This window comes from Actinia tenebrosa, unplaced genomic scaffold, assembly GCF_029948245.1.
Source record: "Actinia tenebrosa isolate PJP-AT-01 unplaced genomic scaffold, QUT_ActTen_1.0 PGA_scaffold2__45_contigs__length_23673736, whole genome shotgun sequence".
NCBI classification, from domain to species: domain Eukaryota; kingdom Metazoa; phylum Cnidaria; class Anthozoa; order Actiniaria; family Actiniidae; genus Actinia; species Actinia tenebrosa.
The window spans coordinates 6,822,200-6,836,446 of record NW_028292579.1 but is presented as its reverse complement, the minus strand read 5'-3'; the positions used below and the strand labels follow the sequence as shown (position 1 = coordinate 6,836,446).

At 38.9% G+C, this 14,247-nt stretch overlaps 3 protein-coding genes across 5 annotated transcripts in view; 2 read left to right on the top strand and 1 right to left on the bottom strand.

Annotated features, from left to right (window-relative positions):
* The window catches only part of LOC116300960 (uncharacterized), a 40,881-nt gene that overhangs the window by 13,665 nt on the left and 12,969 nt on the right, over window positions 1-14,247 (top strand). For both annotated transcript variants that reach the window (XM_089033854.1, XM_089033853.1), the window contains exon 2: window positions 4,058-4,273. In XM_089033854.1, coding sequence (XP_088889980.1) covers window positions 4,229-4,273 — 45 coding nt within the window. In that variant the 5' untranslated portion in view covers window positions 4,058-4,228. The remainder of the gene's footprint in view (window positions 1-4,057; window positions 4,274-14,247) is intronic.
* Window positions 5,279-9,834, top strand: LOC148909101 (uncharacterized). The gene has a single exon (XM_089033771.1). It carries the CDS (start codon window positions 6,133-6,135, stop codon window positions 7,633-7,635), a length of 1,503 nt encoding a protein of 500 aa, XP_088889897.1. The 5' UTR covers window positions 5,279-6,132; the 3' UTR covers window positions 7,636-9,834.
* On the bottom strand, window positions 7,947-12,288 carry LOC148909100 (uncharacterized). Of its 2 annotated transcripts, XM_089033770.1 has the most exons (6): window positions 11,341-12,287; window positions 10,929-11,001; window positions 10,653-10,700; window positions 10,217-10,258; window positions 8,906-9,807; window positions 7,947-8,598 (listed from the first exon to the last, which is right to left on the bottom strand). In XM_089033770.1, the coding sequence occupies exons 1-6, from the start codon at window positions 12,022-12,024 to the stop codon at window positions 8,440-8,442; spliced, it is 1,908 nt and encodes a 635-aa protein (XP_088889896.1). In that variant the 5' UTR covers window positions 12,025-12,287; the 3' UTR covers window positions 7,947-8,439. The 2 variants fall into 2 exon arrangements, with proteins under 2 accessions (XP_088889896.1, XP_088889895.1); XM_089033769.1 differs by having other exon boundaries at window positions 10,653-11,001; window positions 11,341-12,288.

Here is a 14,247-nt window from a genome sequence, read left to right as displayed (position 1 = left end):
GCAGGATATACAACATTAAAGACACTGACGTCTTCTTTTTGCCTGCCCATATCAGCGAATGTCACTGGGGGCTAGCTGTGTTTTATGTTGAAGAACAAACAGTACGTTGTGATGATGGCTTGCACCTCCCTTTGTCCGCTGCATACATCAAAAGTTGCAAGAACACCCTTAAAACACTGCTTGACTTGTCTGGACGTGTGGAGTTTCATCCAAAGAAATGGAAATTTGAGCGTTTTGTCAGTCCCATGCCAGATCAGCCCTCAAAAAGTAATAATAACATTAAAAGAGGGCACGGAAGTTGCGGCGTGGGAGTGGTATGTTGTGTACAAGATATATGCGACGGAAAAACTGAATTCCAATGGTCCTTTAATGAAGCACATCATCTTAGAGCAAATTTAATGATTGATATCGTAAAATACAGTCAGTGACTTGGTTTTCACTGATGATCCTTGCTATAATGACTGGGTCTTCTTGGTAATGCACCTTCTTCTTCTCCGTTCGTCATCGATTTAAGAACTTTGCCTTTCCTGGCATTCTAATTCGCTCACAGTGACTGGGTCTTCTTGGTAATGCATCTTCTCCTTCTCCGTTCGTCATCGATTTAAGAACTGTGCCTTTCCTGGCATTCTAATTCGCTCACAGTGACTGGGTCTTCTTGGTAATGCATCTTCTCCTTCTCCGTTCGTCATCGATTTAAGAACTGTGCCTTTCCTGGCATTCTAATTCGCTCACAGTGACTGGGTCTTCTTGGTAATGCATCTTCTTCTTCTCCGTTCGTCATCGATTTAAGAACTGTGCCTTTCCTGGCATTCTAATTTGCTCACAGTGACTGGGTCTTCTTGGTAATGCATCTTCTCCTTCTCCGTTCGTCATCGATTTAAGAACTGTGCCTTTCCTGGCATTCTAACTCGCTCACAGTGATTGGGTCTTCTTGGTAATGCATCTTCTTCTTCTCCGTTCGTCATCGATTTAAGAACTGTGCCTTTCCTGGCATTCTAATTCAATTCGCTCACAGTGGCTGGGTCTTCTTGGTAATGCATCTTCTTCTTCTCCGTTCGTCATCGATTTAAGAACTGTGCCTTTCCTGGCATTCTAACTCGCTTACAGTGACTGGGTCTTCTTGGTAATGCATCTTCTTCTTCTCCGTTCGTCATCGATTTAAGAACTGTGCCTTTCCTGGCATTCTAATTCGCTCACAGTGACTGGGTCGTCTTGGTAATGCATCTTCTTCTTCTCCGTTCGTCATCGATTTAAGAACTGTGCCTTTCCTGGCATTCTAATTCAATTCGCTCACAGTGGCTGGGTCTTCTTGGTAATGCATCTTCTTCTTCTCCGTTCGTCATCGATTTAAGAACTGTGCCTTTCCTGGCATTCTAATTCGCTCACAGTGTCTGGGTCTTCTTGGTAATGCATCTTCTTCTTCTCCGTTCGTCATCGATTTAAGAACTGTGCCTTTCCTGGCATTCTAATTCAATTCGCTCACAGTGACTGGGTCAGGTGGAATTTGGTGGGAGAGTTCGTTCCCAGGCTATTGGACTACTGTATTATGTTTCAAGAGTTATCAAGGCTTTACGGCCAGAGATATATAAACCGTTGATTATACAACATAATTCAAGGAAATTTCTGCATGTAAGGGCTTAGTTAAGAAGTTAAATACGATAGCAAAATTTAAGAGAAAATCGAAGAAAAACGGAAAAATAATAAGAATTTCGAAAAAAAAAAAGAAGAAAGTTACGATGTATATTAATTTGCTTCGAATTGAACATAATTCAAGAGATTTTACATAACTGTATATTATTCAAATTGTATTGATAAAACTGTATTCGAATATTCTAAGACGATTGTTAACGATAAAGGGTAGCTGGAGTGAAGTTACTAAGGCCGTGATTTCGATCTGTATTAGTGTAATACGCTCATTAATGGCTTCAGTAGGGCGTAAAATTTTCCATACTGCTTTCTTTTGTGTAATTTGTATTTGAGGATTTAATGCCTTAAACATACTATTAAACATAACTTACAAATACGTATATAAAAATTGTTTCTTTCTTCTTGTCTGTCTGTCTGTCTGCCTTCCCTCACTCTTTTTCATCATTATGCTTTCTTGAACTAAAGACCCCCTCCCCTACCCCCCCCCCCCCCCCCCCCCCCCCCCCATAAAAGCAAGTTAAATATTGCGTTAGTGTTACTCCATTGAATACCCTATATTTTCTAGCGGAAATATAGCGATTAAGATGCTGGCTGGCTCAAACACATTGCACGAACGAGTCCTGGCTGGCAAAATCATCCTTCTCTCATTTCGCTGCTGGCTGGCAACCACTAAACATTTGATATTGCTGGCTGACTAATATAATCACGGTCTTGCTGGGAGTGCGGAGAGGGTAACTCTCTCCCAGCGAAATTTTTTTTCACTCAAAAATGAAAGAGATAAACACTTATAAACGTTCTAGGTCAATTTAAATACAAAACCATAAACTTGCCCGTCGGGTGCTCCTGAAACTCAAGCAGTGCAGACAACACTTTATATTTTAGGTTTTTCAATATGACATCCTCTGACCTTCCTCAATCTCATATTACTTTTCAAGATTGATTTTGAACGACCACTGCGTGGGGCCCTAGACACAGGGTAACTGCAAGATGGGTTGTTTCAGCCTTTGGAAACCTTGCGCGATCGATCTGGAATTGCAACTGGTTTAGTAAAGTTTGAAAAAAATCACTGACTTGGGGAGATTTTGAACTGGTGTTTTGGGTTGCAATTGCGAAACTCCCACAACTTGTCGGCTAAAATGGAAATCTTAACCTTGTTTGACCTTGTGGATATTTCCAGAAGAAATACGTAGAAGGGTTTCCGTCCTCAAACTCCGGTATCTACAAGGTCTGCAGGAGTACTATCCGGTTTGTCTACTTCTGTCCTGTATTGTCTCCCTCCGGCTAAACATGCACCCTGTGTGTCCCAGGAAGAAACATGCTTTTCACCTGACGGAATTAATACAGCAAATTTCTTGAAATGAAAAATAAAACTATAAGAAATAAAATGTTACAGCAAAGGCCAATAGCGAAGTTTGCGCTGATATCAACTATTGATATTAATACACTAACCAGAGATCTATTGGTTACTGAAAAAAGAGATCTTTTATTGTAATGGTTGGCAAATTTCAATGATTCCTGACGTCAATGTTTGTATTAAAACAGTGACTATCCTATTGCAGACGATCCTAAAGGAAGTGTTGATTTTTGTAGCCCTCCAGGAGAAAAACTGGTGCACCCAGAGAGAAACCCTTGAAGCACAGGAGAGAACCAACAAACAACTCCGCTCTTTCTACTCTGTTTACCCTGCTATGTCTCTGGGGAACGAGCCTATTATGACTACATTGGCGAGAAGCCGCGTGTTAGGAGAGCGCGCCATTGCATGCCTCCGAGGAGGCGCCACATCACCTTCCTGGCGCTGCGCTTTGATAGAGACCGAAACCTCCTTCTTTTGGCATCAATATTCCTGGTAGTCACAACATGTAGTGACATGATCGCTACCGCGCGCTGATATGCAATCACTTTGCCAAACCTAAAACAATTCAAATAAAACATGCACGGACTCGCAAAGAAGGACTGGAGCCTTGTTTAACAGATTTTACTTGATTTAGCTGGAGATTCTTCGTGAAGCAGAAAATGACTGTTGTTGGATTACTTTTCATCACATTACGTCACGCGTGTAGAAAATGCGGGAAATATTTGATGCATTTTCCGAGCTTGCGGTATGCAGGGTATGGCGATCCGAAGGTGTTCTCTAAATTCAACTGTGGTTTAGCGTCCAGAAAAAGAGCACTGTTTTATCTAAACCGGTTTGAAGGTCTCGTTTACTAAGGAATTTAGACATCTAATGCGATGCCGGAAATGAACTTGTACATAATCTGTTGAATTTCAAGCTCGCATCTTGATTACATTGCTCCGTAACCTCGAAGATCACATGTACAGCTACGTGTAGACTTGTTTAAGCGTCTGATTCTAGGAAACGTAAAAATACTTGGCCACTCAAGAGGTTTTTTCTTTCTATTTTGTGTATCAGGAGACCAAGACGACCCAATCAAACAAACCGCCTGAGATGACGTGGTTCAGTTCTGGTTTGTTCGGGTCACGACACTGAGTTGCTCAGCGATGTCATTCCAGACGTTTTGTTAGACCATCAAGTAACACAGACTTTCAATACTTCTCGCTACCAAGACTCTACAGCTTTGAGATGTATTCAACTATTCTTGCTATTGTGGTGCTTTATGGACTCACGGTAAGTCGAAGAAAGAATATTGGAATCATTAAATGATTGTAAATTATAACACAGTTGGTAGAGTGTAAAGCTTAGACTACGAGGCCGAGAACACGTGGTGTGGCCGAGAGTAAACCGGACGAGTGTTTTGCCTGTCGTGTGGTTTGTTTTTTACGTAAAAATTACCGAGAAACCTCACAGAAAGTCACTCATTGATTGAAAAAGGATTTATCTTTATATGTTTGTATATATACGGAGTGTAGTGTAATTTATCATACATATTGACAGATTCATTATACGATATCCTGGCTTAACGGAGTACGAACCGTTCTGTTCCGGGTGACAAGCTGTACTAGGCTCCAACAATTCACCTCGTTTTTAGGATTAATTTGTAGTTCAAGAGTGTTTTAAGAAAGTATTTTTAGCATCTGAAATGCTCTATTAACATTGTTAAAGTTTTAACTAAGCTTTGTTTGAGTTACGTAAGTACTTAAGGACCCTTGGAAATCTAAATTGAGTTAGATTTCTTATATTTTATAAAGTCTTATATTTAGTGATGGCTTTTGGTAGCCTATGCTATCAACTCTGTTAAAACCTGTAGAAACAATGTCTTATTTTGGCTAATTTATTTAGTTTCTGTAAAAAAACAATCATAGATTATATGTAATCTGAAGCAATTAATTAAAATCGGCGAAAAGACTCCTTGAATATTGTTCCGAAATTATTTCGTTTATCTCAAGTGATGGTGAAGTTTTAGTTTGATGGAGTGGTTAGGCACTTCATGAATGACATGAACAGAAGATGATTTATCGTATTTGCGGCTACGAATGCGAAAACCGTGTACCATAATCCCGTTCCTACTTTTTGAAGTTATCACCGCTTCGATGGAAAGGGAGTTATTTTATTCAAACTCGACAAGGTTTAAAACTAGAATTTACAAGATATTTCTGTTCACTATTATAAGAGATTCTTAGTGAGGGATTGTTAATTATAAGTTCTCTAAGGCCTAGGGCAAACGTATGGCAAGCCGTTACTGCCAAAAGGGATCGAGATTTTTTTAAGGGGGGTTGAAATTTTTTTCTTTGTCCAGATTAACTTTTTAGCGATCGAAATATATATATACACTGTTCAATTTTTTTATTCCAGCCTCAGTTGCTGCTAGCGAGTTTTTCTGCTTATTCTCGCTAGCGAGTTTTATCGAGGTGGAAATTCTCGCTAGCGAGTTTTTGAACCGAATTCTCGCTAGCGAGTTTTATCGAGGTGGAAATTCTCGCTAGCGAGTTTTCTTCATGCTTCAATGACACGTTAAACTCATCGTTAATGATGAGCTTGGCGTTAGGTGCATATTCGGTGGGATGGGCGGAGCCAGGCACAAGTTAGCGGTAACCATGGTCACCCTGTCACCACCCACCGAACACCTGTCACATTGACCGCGATCAGTCAATGGAATACTTACCTCTACTTACCTGTACCAGTGGTAGGGATGGCGGGCGGGAAATTAAACTCGTGTTGTAGCGTAATAGCGTAATAGCGTAATAGCGTAATAGCGTCGTATAGCAAGTGCTAGCGATAGATAGCGATGGCGAATAAAGGTTCGCGTGGTTGGCATTAAGCTAGCGTGATCACGTGTGTAGCGTCTTATCGAATTTCGTAATGATAGCTATGATCCATATCTCATACAGGCCACAGAGATCGACTAGAATAGATTGCGACATGCTATAAACAACTTGCTAGCTCAGTCGATCAACGATCGCGTGAGGTAATAAATGCGTTGACAGCGGAGATAGCGGTATGCGTCCGGACAACGCTACTGCGAGATGTCATTGACCTCGAGTCTAACTTAGCCTAAATTACATTTAACCACATTGATACTGGCGCGTATGGAGGGCTTGGGTCAGAGTGATATATCAAAGATGGCGGCGCTCTCGCACAAAGAAGAACTAAAGGAGTTTTTCGTTGGTATTGATAAAGTTTTGCAGCAACTGGAAGGTTGTACTGACCTGCTACTACTTGAATATCGCCGTAGGGAATTGGAATACTATTTAGGCATCCTGGCAGGAATTATTTATGATTTGGAGTTTAAGAACAATAACGACAACCAAGATAGCAATACTACCGACAGTGAAAATCTCCGGCTGGTAAAAGAGCTATATGACTTTTCTTACCATAAATGGCTATCCTCAGCCGAGAAAGAAGAGGAAAGCCATGAATCAACCTACCAGCTTCCCACCGAGGAGACCATGGGGCGCCCAAAATTTGTAGTAACAAAGCAACAGCTGGAGAGTCTGAGAGAAACCGGGATGACATGGTCCCAAATAGCTTGTTGCTTGAATATTAGTGAACGAACACTGTACCGACGAGTACAGCAATTTAATTTAAACCGGACGTTCTCACAGATTACAAACTCAGAGTTGGATGAGGTCCTTAAAGAAGTAGCATCACTCACTCCAGGAGCAGGAGAAAGCTATATCCGTGGAAGTCTAAAGAGTAGGGGAGTGTACGTTCAACGTTGGAAGATTAGAGAGCGATTGTACCACCTTGATCCTGTTGGTAGGGCGTTCAGGAGGAACAATTCAATACAACGTCGTGTTTACAATGTCCCAGCACCCAACTGTTTATGGCACATTGACACTAATCATAAATTGATCAGTTGGCGTTTTGTAATTCATGGCTGTGTAGACGGCTACAGTAGAACAATCATCTTCCTGAAATGTGCAAATAACAACTTAGCTGAAACTGCACTCCATTTTTTTCAACAAGGTGTAGACAATTATGGTATTCCTAGTCGAGTTAGAGGTGACTGTGGTGTGGAGAACTGGGATGTAGCAAGGTTCATGGTTGCATGTCGCGGTACAGGGAGAGGCAGTTTTATTACTGGCAGGAGTGTGCACAATACAAGGATTGAAAGGCTATGGAGGGAGGTCAATCGTGTTGTCAACCATTACTATATGGCCATTTTCAGACACATGGAACAACACAGAATACTCAACTCCAATGATGAAATCGACATCTTTGCTCTCCACTATGTTTATCTCCCCCGTATTTCAAGGTCACTTTACGAATTTAATGAACAGTGGAATTATCATGGCATGCGAACAGCAAGTCACTGTTCACCACTTGCTCTCTGGAATTCTGGAATGATAGCAAACCCTAGTGACAGTGTGCTGGACTTTGATATTGACAGCTATGGAATTGATTATGACACTGTAATGCCTCTTGACATTTCTGATGTCAACAACGTTGCTGTCCCTGAGTGTCTCTTTAGTCTTGGAGAGATTGAAATGGCACAATTAGAAAGAACTGTAAATCCATTAACTGATGATGGTGACTCTGGAATTAATCATTTTTGTGCTACACGTTCTTTCATTGATACCTTAGAATAGAATGCCGTTGTGCAAAACAAGTATGAAGGCTAGTAGAAATAATGATTTGTCAAGGTTTGGAATTCTTCAAAGCATAATATTCTTGATTCACGTTATCAACACCATGATTATCGATCTTATTCCCCTTCCTCCTCCCTCCACACGCACGTCCAACCTTAAGTGAATATCTGGATAAACCCTATTCATTGCGTTACACTGTTTTTCAAGATTCAGGCCATGTGTCATTCCCTAAAGAATATGATTCTTTGTTTAGGCTGTGTTCATAACCATGTGCCTTCTGATGCTCGTAAAATAAGGATTGATACTCTAAATAGATATAAAAATTTATTCCCACAAAATGATTACTTACTATTATTAAGTACTGCCAACTATCTTTTCCTTAACAAATAATCTTTTTAAATCTAGTGCTACATGGTGAAACAGCAAAACATATGTCAGCAACAAAATGATAAAATTTAATCTGAAACCCCAAAGTGTTATATGATATTATAAATGTAATGCTTGTTGTTTTGAACTGTTTAAAAACAGTTTTTGTTTCTAGACATACAGTAATAATCAATAAAGTGAACTGCTTGATCCGAAAATTCAATGTAAACAAAACAATGTAATTAGGGAAACAATTCTAGCCTATTAATAGGTATTGACACTCAGTGCATTAAGCAATTTAGCCACTTAGCCAAGGCATGGGAATATTTCCATTAACTTGAACACAACATTAATATATAATGATAAATGCTTAAAAGCAAAGTATTAACTATGGCATGAATAGCAAAAAGTCTCTTGTATGAATAAATATCTTTATAATCACATGACACCAAAATGGTTGTTGGCAAAGGCTAGATCATACAGTTCAAACAGCTTCTCTTCAGAAGGTAAAACTTTGAGAAGTGGTCCTCTGGGAAGGACTAAGTTGTTGGTACAGGTGTGAGCTGTTGGTATATAACAGACAGACTTTTCTGATGCCTGAAGTATAATAAAAATGTATGGTATTAGATATCACTGTCTTATCATCATCATCCCAAAGATTTCAAGTAGACATGCATTTCCTTATGCTAACCAAATTGCCCTATCCCCCCAACATATGCTAAGATTTTTAGGAAACATTATTTGGCTGAATTATTGGGATCAACGCATCAAAAATACAACCCATTTCTTTCTTTTTCCAATTTTTGGACACCTTAATTGTCATCAAGCACCATTCATCACTTCAAAGTATGAATAGTGTTTAAGAACTCCAAATAATAGAAGCAAATAACAAAGGCCAGATTACCAGGTCGTTTGTCCATCCATGGGCAAATGTGATACTTGGATGCTTGGCAAAACCAAGAACTGGCTCCTCTTCTGCTCCAGTGACGAAGGCCAATATGGAAGTCAACATCACTGGTGCCCGTCTACCACTTGCAACTTGCCTGATGTACTTCACAAAAATTGCATAGACCTCCTTTTCTTTGGAATGTGCAGTAGAACCGTCTGGGGCAAAAACTGGAGATAGCAACTTAATCAACATTTTTGCATTCAACGTTTCACTCCTTGGTTTGAGGAGATAAAGTAACACAGGCTTTCTTTGGAAAATTCTAACCAATCCAAACTTGTTAAGCCCTTTTTGTAGGTTGACAATGCACTTGTTGATGCTTGGGTATATCAGCTGGTTAATCATGTCTTCAGGAATAATAGTTGGCAATTGGCCATTTTGCAGGAGTGCCACTCCCAGCATAATCCCTACATAGTAATATTCATCAGAAAGGTACTCTCTCAGACCCTTGTCAAAGTACTTGTCTTTCATTGCAGCATTTACAAGACGGATCCACTCTTTTCTGGGCCCACCAAAATCTTTGGCCAACTCTCCCATGAAGTCTACTTCAAATGTTAGCAAAAAATTCTCAATGGATTCTAGTTCTGAAAAGGTTGTCTTCAGAATGTTCTCACGGTCTACACAAATGTAATTTGTGGCACCTTCTGAGCTATTGCTTACATCAACAACATCTAGATCTCTTCCCTTAACAAGATGTGTTTGTAGAAGTCTTAAGATTTCTACAGGATCAGTGAGTTCCTTTTTATTGATTTCCTCTATTATTGCATCATAGAAACTGACATCAGTAGGTAATGGGGTAGGGGTCTCTGAGTCATGATGGTAGTGATTTGTGTGTTGGTTGCTGGGCAGTTCACTTTGATCTGAGGAATAAAAAACATTCTTGTCATTTTAAAAAAAATATTATATAGTACATGAGTTTTTTTTTTGCCTGGAATGAAAGAACTTTGATTGTAAATAGATATACTCTCTCGTTTTGACTAAAATCTTTTCTTCATATGAAAAGGCTGCAGTTAGGTTTTTACTTTGTTAAGAAGGACAAATTATTCTGGAAACTTAATGGACTTGGACCAAAATCTGCCAAACTTAGTAGTACCTATAGCTCTTTGCTCGTTCTTTGAAAATCCTTTTCCAGTGGATGAAATCTATACAAATACTATACATTTGGATAAAGTTATCTGGTGGATAACTTTATTCAGCCTTTGTACGACTGGCTCCAGTTAGTTAAATAGACTAAAAATTTTATACTTCTGCAATGAGTGCATACAGTACCATTTTTATCAGCGGTTTCATCATTATGCAGTGTAGCTTGATCTGGGAAAAGGAACAAAAAGTAAATTTCTTGTACTGGGCTAAGTTATTTTAAACACAAAGTAACCCCAAGTTTTAATTGTGAAATATTAACAAAAATTCTCAATGCAAGCACTGATCATTACATTTCATACTTATTTAGCTAAGGGTCTAACCTGATTAGAAACCATTCCTGGCGTTAACATTATGAATTTAAATGGATTAACATGAATGGTTACATTACCAGTTACATTTCTTAATTCCTCAACAGCCAATCCAGATTGTTCTGAGGAAAATATAAACTAACCCTAATATTGGTCAAGGATATCTCAACTGAAGTAAATAACGGATTGCACTTAAACTTATTTCAAAGGGTTCTGGAATGATATTTGAGTAAAATTTGAAATAATTACAGTACCACTTGCTGCAATAGATTCACTTATAGGCCTTGCTGATTCAGCTTGATCTGAAGAAAGAAACATTACTTTGCAATTGGTTTTGATAAATTGATAGATAGATAGATGGATGGATATATAGATAGGTAGGTTTATTAAAAACACACTGATTGCAACCGCTAAGGTTGAAGTATAATAAATATTTTCGTTTTCTACATGAGCTGCAGAGGGAAATTTGTATGCATTGCAATTATGAGGAGTAACAATGGCTAATGGAATACAGTAATTATTAAGGACACCTTGAAATGCAGAGTACTTAAATTCATCATCACTTTTTTTATCATCATTTTTTTCATCGCCACTACTGTGAATCTGGTAATCAAAAATGGCAAAAAACATTAGATAATTGTAATTAAGTGCAGAGGGAAGTGAAAAAAATCATTTTGGCAAGGGCAGAGTTTATGTGAGCCCACCCCTCCCCCTATCAAGAAAGTTAGGTATTATACACCAATATTTTCAGCTAAAAATATTTGTGCATGGCTTTTGCTAAATCCACTCCTTTTTATTTGCGTTAGAACGCTGAATTTTTCTCCATTACTAATATAAAGATGCTTTTTCACATCGATGGCCATGTTGAACTCAAGAATAAAGCAGAAATACAAATTCCTTTTTCTATGACTTTTCATGGCTTTAAATTAAGCTTAACTTTACCTCAATTTCCTCGTACTTCTTCTTACTTGGGGGTTCTTCGTAAATCTCCAGTAATTCCTTCGGAGGTCTTACATAGATGGGCTTGTCTTTAAAAACTTTTTGAATTAGCTGGGCACTTAAAGTTTGACCAGGAGAAAGTTGAGGCACCATAAGCTTGTGATGAACAGGCATCAATAACTCTACCTCATCAAATTCACCAAGCTTGTCGGGAAACAAGCCTTTAACCTTATCCACAACAGTCGAATGATCCCAGTTCTTGTCAAACTCCACACTTGAAACTATGTGTTTGTTTTCCATCAAGAGAACTTTGGTGCCTTGCCGTGGTACTACACTATCTTTTGGCCCCCCAAGTAACACAACATCTTTCAAAAACACCTTCTTTGCTTGGACTTTATGTTTTTGTCTTGATTTTGAACCGCCTTTATTTCTCATAAAGTTATAGCCAAGCCTAAATCTCTGGGTTTGACTGGAACTCGCCAATAAAGTGGATCCCTGAGCCAAAGAACTCGAAGCCGCGGCATTGCTAGTTTGCGATGATGGCGATGAAGTAGATTGTGAAGATGACCTCCCGAACGCTTGAGAAACCTCCCGTTCTTGAACAGCTTGTGAACCCGAAGTTGGTTTTTGTAGCTCCTCGCTTAGTTTCGCAATATTTTCCAGCAATTTACGCACAGTTGGATTCATAGCCAACAAAAACAGCAGGGTAAAACACGTAAGAAATAGGCGAAGAAAGCAAAGAAGGATTTTTTTGAATTACAGAACCATGTGCTTAACGAAATGAATCATGAAATGTCATCAGTGAACTTATTATTGGGCTTCCTGTGTAGCAAATCTTCTCGATAAAACTCGCTAGCGAGAATTTCCACCTCGATAAAACTCGCTAGCGAGAATTCGGTTCAAAAACTCGCTAGCGAGAATTTCCACCTCGATAAAACTCGCTAGCGAGAATTCGGTTCAAAAACTCGCTAGCGAGAATTTCCACCTCGATAAAACTCGCTAGCGAGAATTCGGTTCAAAAACTCGCTAGCGAGAATTTCCACCTCGATAAAACTCGCTAGCGAGAATAAGCAGAAAAACTCGCTAGCAGCAACTGAGGCTGGAATAAAAAAATTGAACAGTGTATATATATATTTCGATCGCTAAAAAGTTAATCTGGACAAAGAAAAAAATTTCAACCCCCCTTAAAAAAATCTCGATCCCTTTTGGCAGTAACGGCTTGCCATACAAACGTCGAACTTTCCATGCACCGAACTTAATTACATAAAAGAATGCCGCCTCATTATCACCTGATATCCATTGTTCTTAATGAGTTCGGTGCATGGAAAGTTCGACGTTTGCCCTAGGCCTAAAGCCTTGATATACCGGTTGCCCGAGTACATCTTGCACCAGTGCATCGAACGGTCACATGCTGATAGACAGTTATTCTCAAAAAGGTTCGGTGAAGGTTGTGCTACTTGTACCATTTGCACACCAAGCCCGAAATGCAATATGGGCCATGGGTGATGTGAATTCAATTAACGTAATGTCGCAAGAGAAATATGAAATTTTCCTAAACATTGTCTGTACTTTTTTCCAGTATATTTTCTTCTGTGTTGAAATTAGTTGCACACAAATATAATGCATTGCAAGCTTAAATTGCAACACGCAACACGCAACACCAACATTTTTCAGTTGAAACAGCTGTATACACTTATTTCAATAAAGTTAGTCACACCTGAAAAGCTACAAAGGTGAGACCGACAAGGAATTACGGGTAGATACATTTTACAAGATCTTCTACCAGTTACAAGTTCACCTCTTCTGAGTATCCTCAACTGCTGCAGTTTGTGTCGAAACCTTTACTTGTTGAATATATAATATTTCTCATGATTCTCAGCGATCACAGCTTTCTAGGTTTTTGGTGACTAATCTTATTGAAATAAGTGTATGCTTTTTTCAAAAGAGTTGGTCAACTGAAAAGCTACGAAGCTGAGATCGGCATGGATTATGGGTAGACATTTTACATGTTTCATCAGCTTGATAACTAATGATAGACCAGTTGAGATGATATTTACAGTTAACCGCGTTTTCATCTTCTTTGAGTATCATCAAGCTCCAGTTCGTATAAAAAACTTTTTTTTTACTTGTTTAATATGAAATCGTGCTTCCCATGGTACTCAGCGGTCTCAGCTTTGTAGGTTTTTGGTGACTCCCCCCTTTATTGAAAAAAGTATATCACCACAATAACGTTCAGCTCAAGGTCCGTCCCTCAGGGTAGACCCTGCTCGATGGTAAACAAAGTTCAAAATAATTAGTATCCTTAGATTTAAAGTATGTATTTATGATATAGGGATCAAGAGGCTTTCAGTGTGTGCACTCCTTATTTCAATATAATGCCAATATATAGTTTTTGATACTTTTACGGTTTATTTTACTGGTGAACAAAAATTTCTCACAATTGCCGGATGATACTAGACTGCAAACCATATATCTGTGAAAAAGCTAACTAACAAAATGGTATAAATTAGTGCAAGGTTTTGTAGGTCTATGGTTTATTGAGGTCTACTGAACTTACTTATTTGTGCAATGTCTTACAAAGTTTTTACAGATATATGGTATGCACTCTATTGCTGAGTTGCACTAGTGACGTAATTTCGTCTCGTGCGGAATGTTCATCAGCTGAATCGCAAGTTTTCAATAGCATTCTTTCTGGCTGACAGCACAGGGTGGTCAGTGTTTAAACACCATGTGGAGCAGATAATGAGATTCAAAAACTTTTATCAGCTGAGTGAAAGCCAGCAATGAGAGCAGAAGTCCATAACTTAGTTTCTTACAATAACTTACAAATTTCTCGCTAATTTTAAAGAATTATTCACTGGTCAACTGACATTTCACGTTTGCCGTAAACGAGAATCTTAAACTCTTTAT

Coding starts and splice junctions, on each gene's coding strand:
- LOC148909100 (XM_089033769.1), bottom strand. CDS start 12,024: ATGAATCCAACTGTGCGTAAATTGCTGGAAAATATTGCGAAACTAAGC. Junction 10,259..10,652: donor TGAATCTATTGCAGCAAGTG/GTACTGTAATTA, acceptor TCCTTTTCCCAG/ATCAAGCTACACTGCATAAT. Junction 9,808..10,216: donor TGAAACCGCTGATAAAAATG/GTACTGTATGCA, acceptor TTTATTCCTCAG/ATCAAAGTGAACTGCCCAGC.
- LOC148909101 (XM_089033771.1), top strand. CDS start 6,133: ATGGAGGGCTTGGGTCAGAGTGATATATCAAAGATGGCGGCGCTCTCG.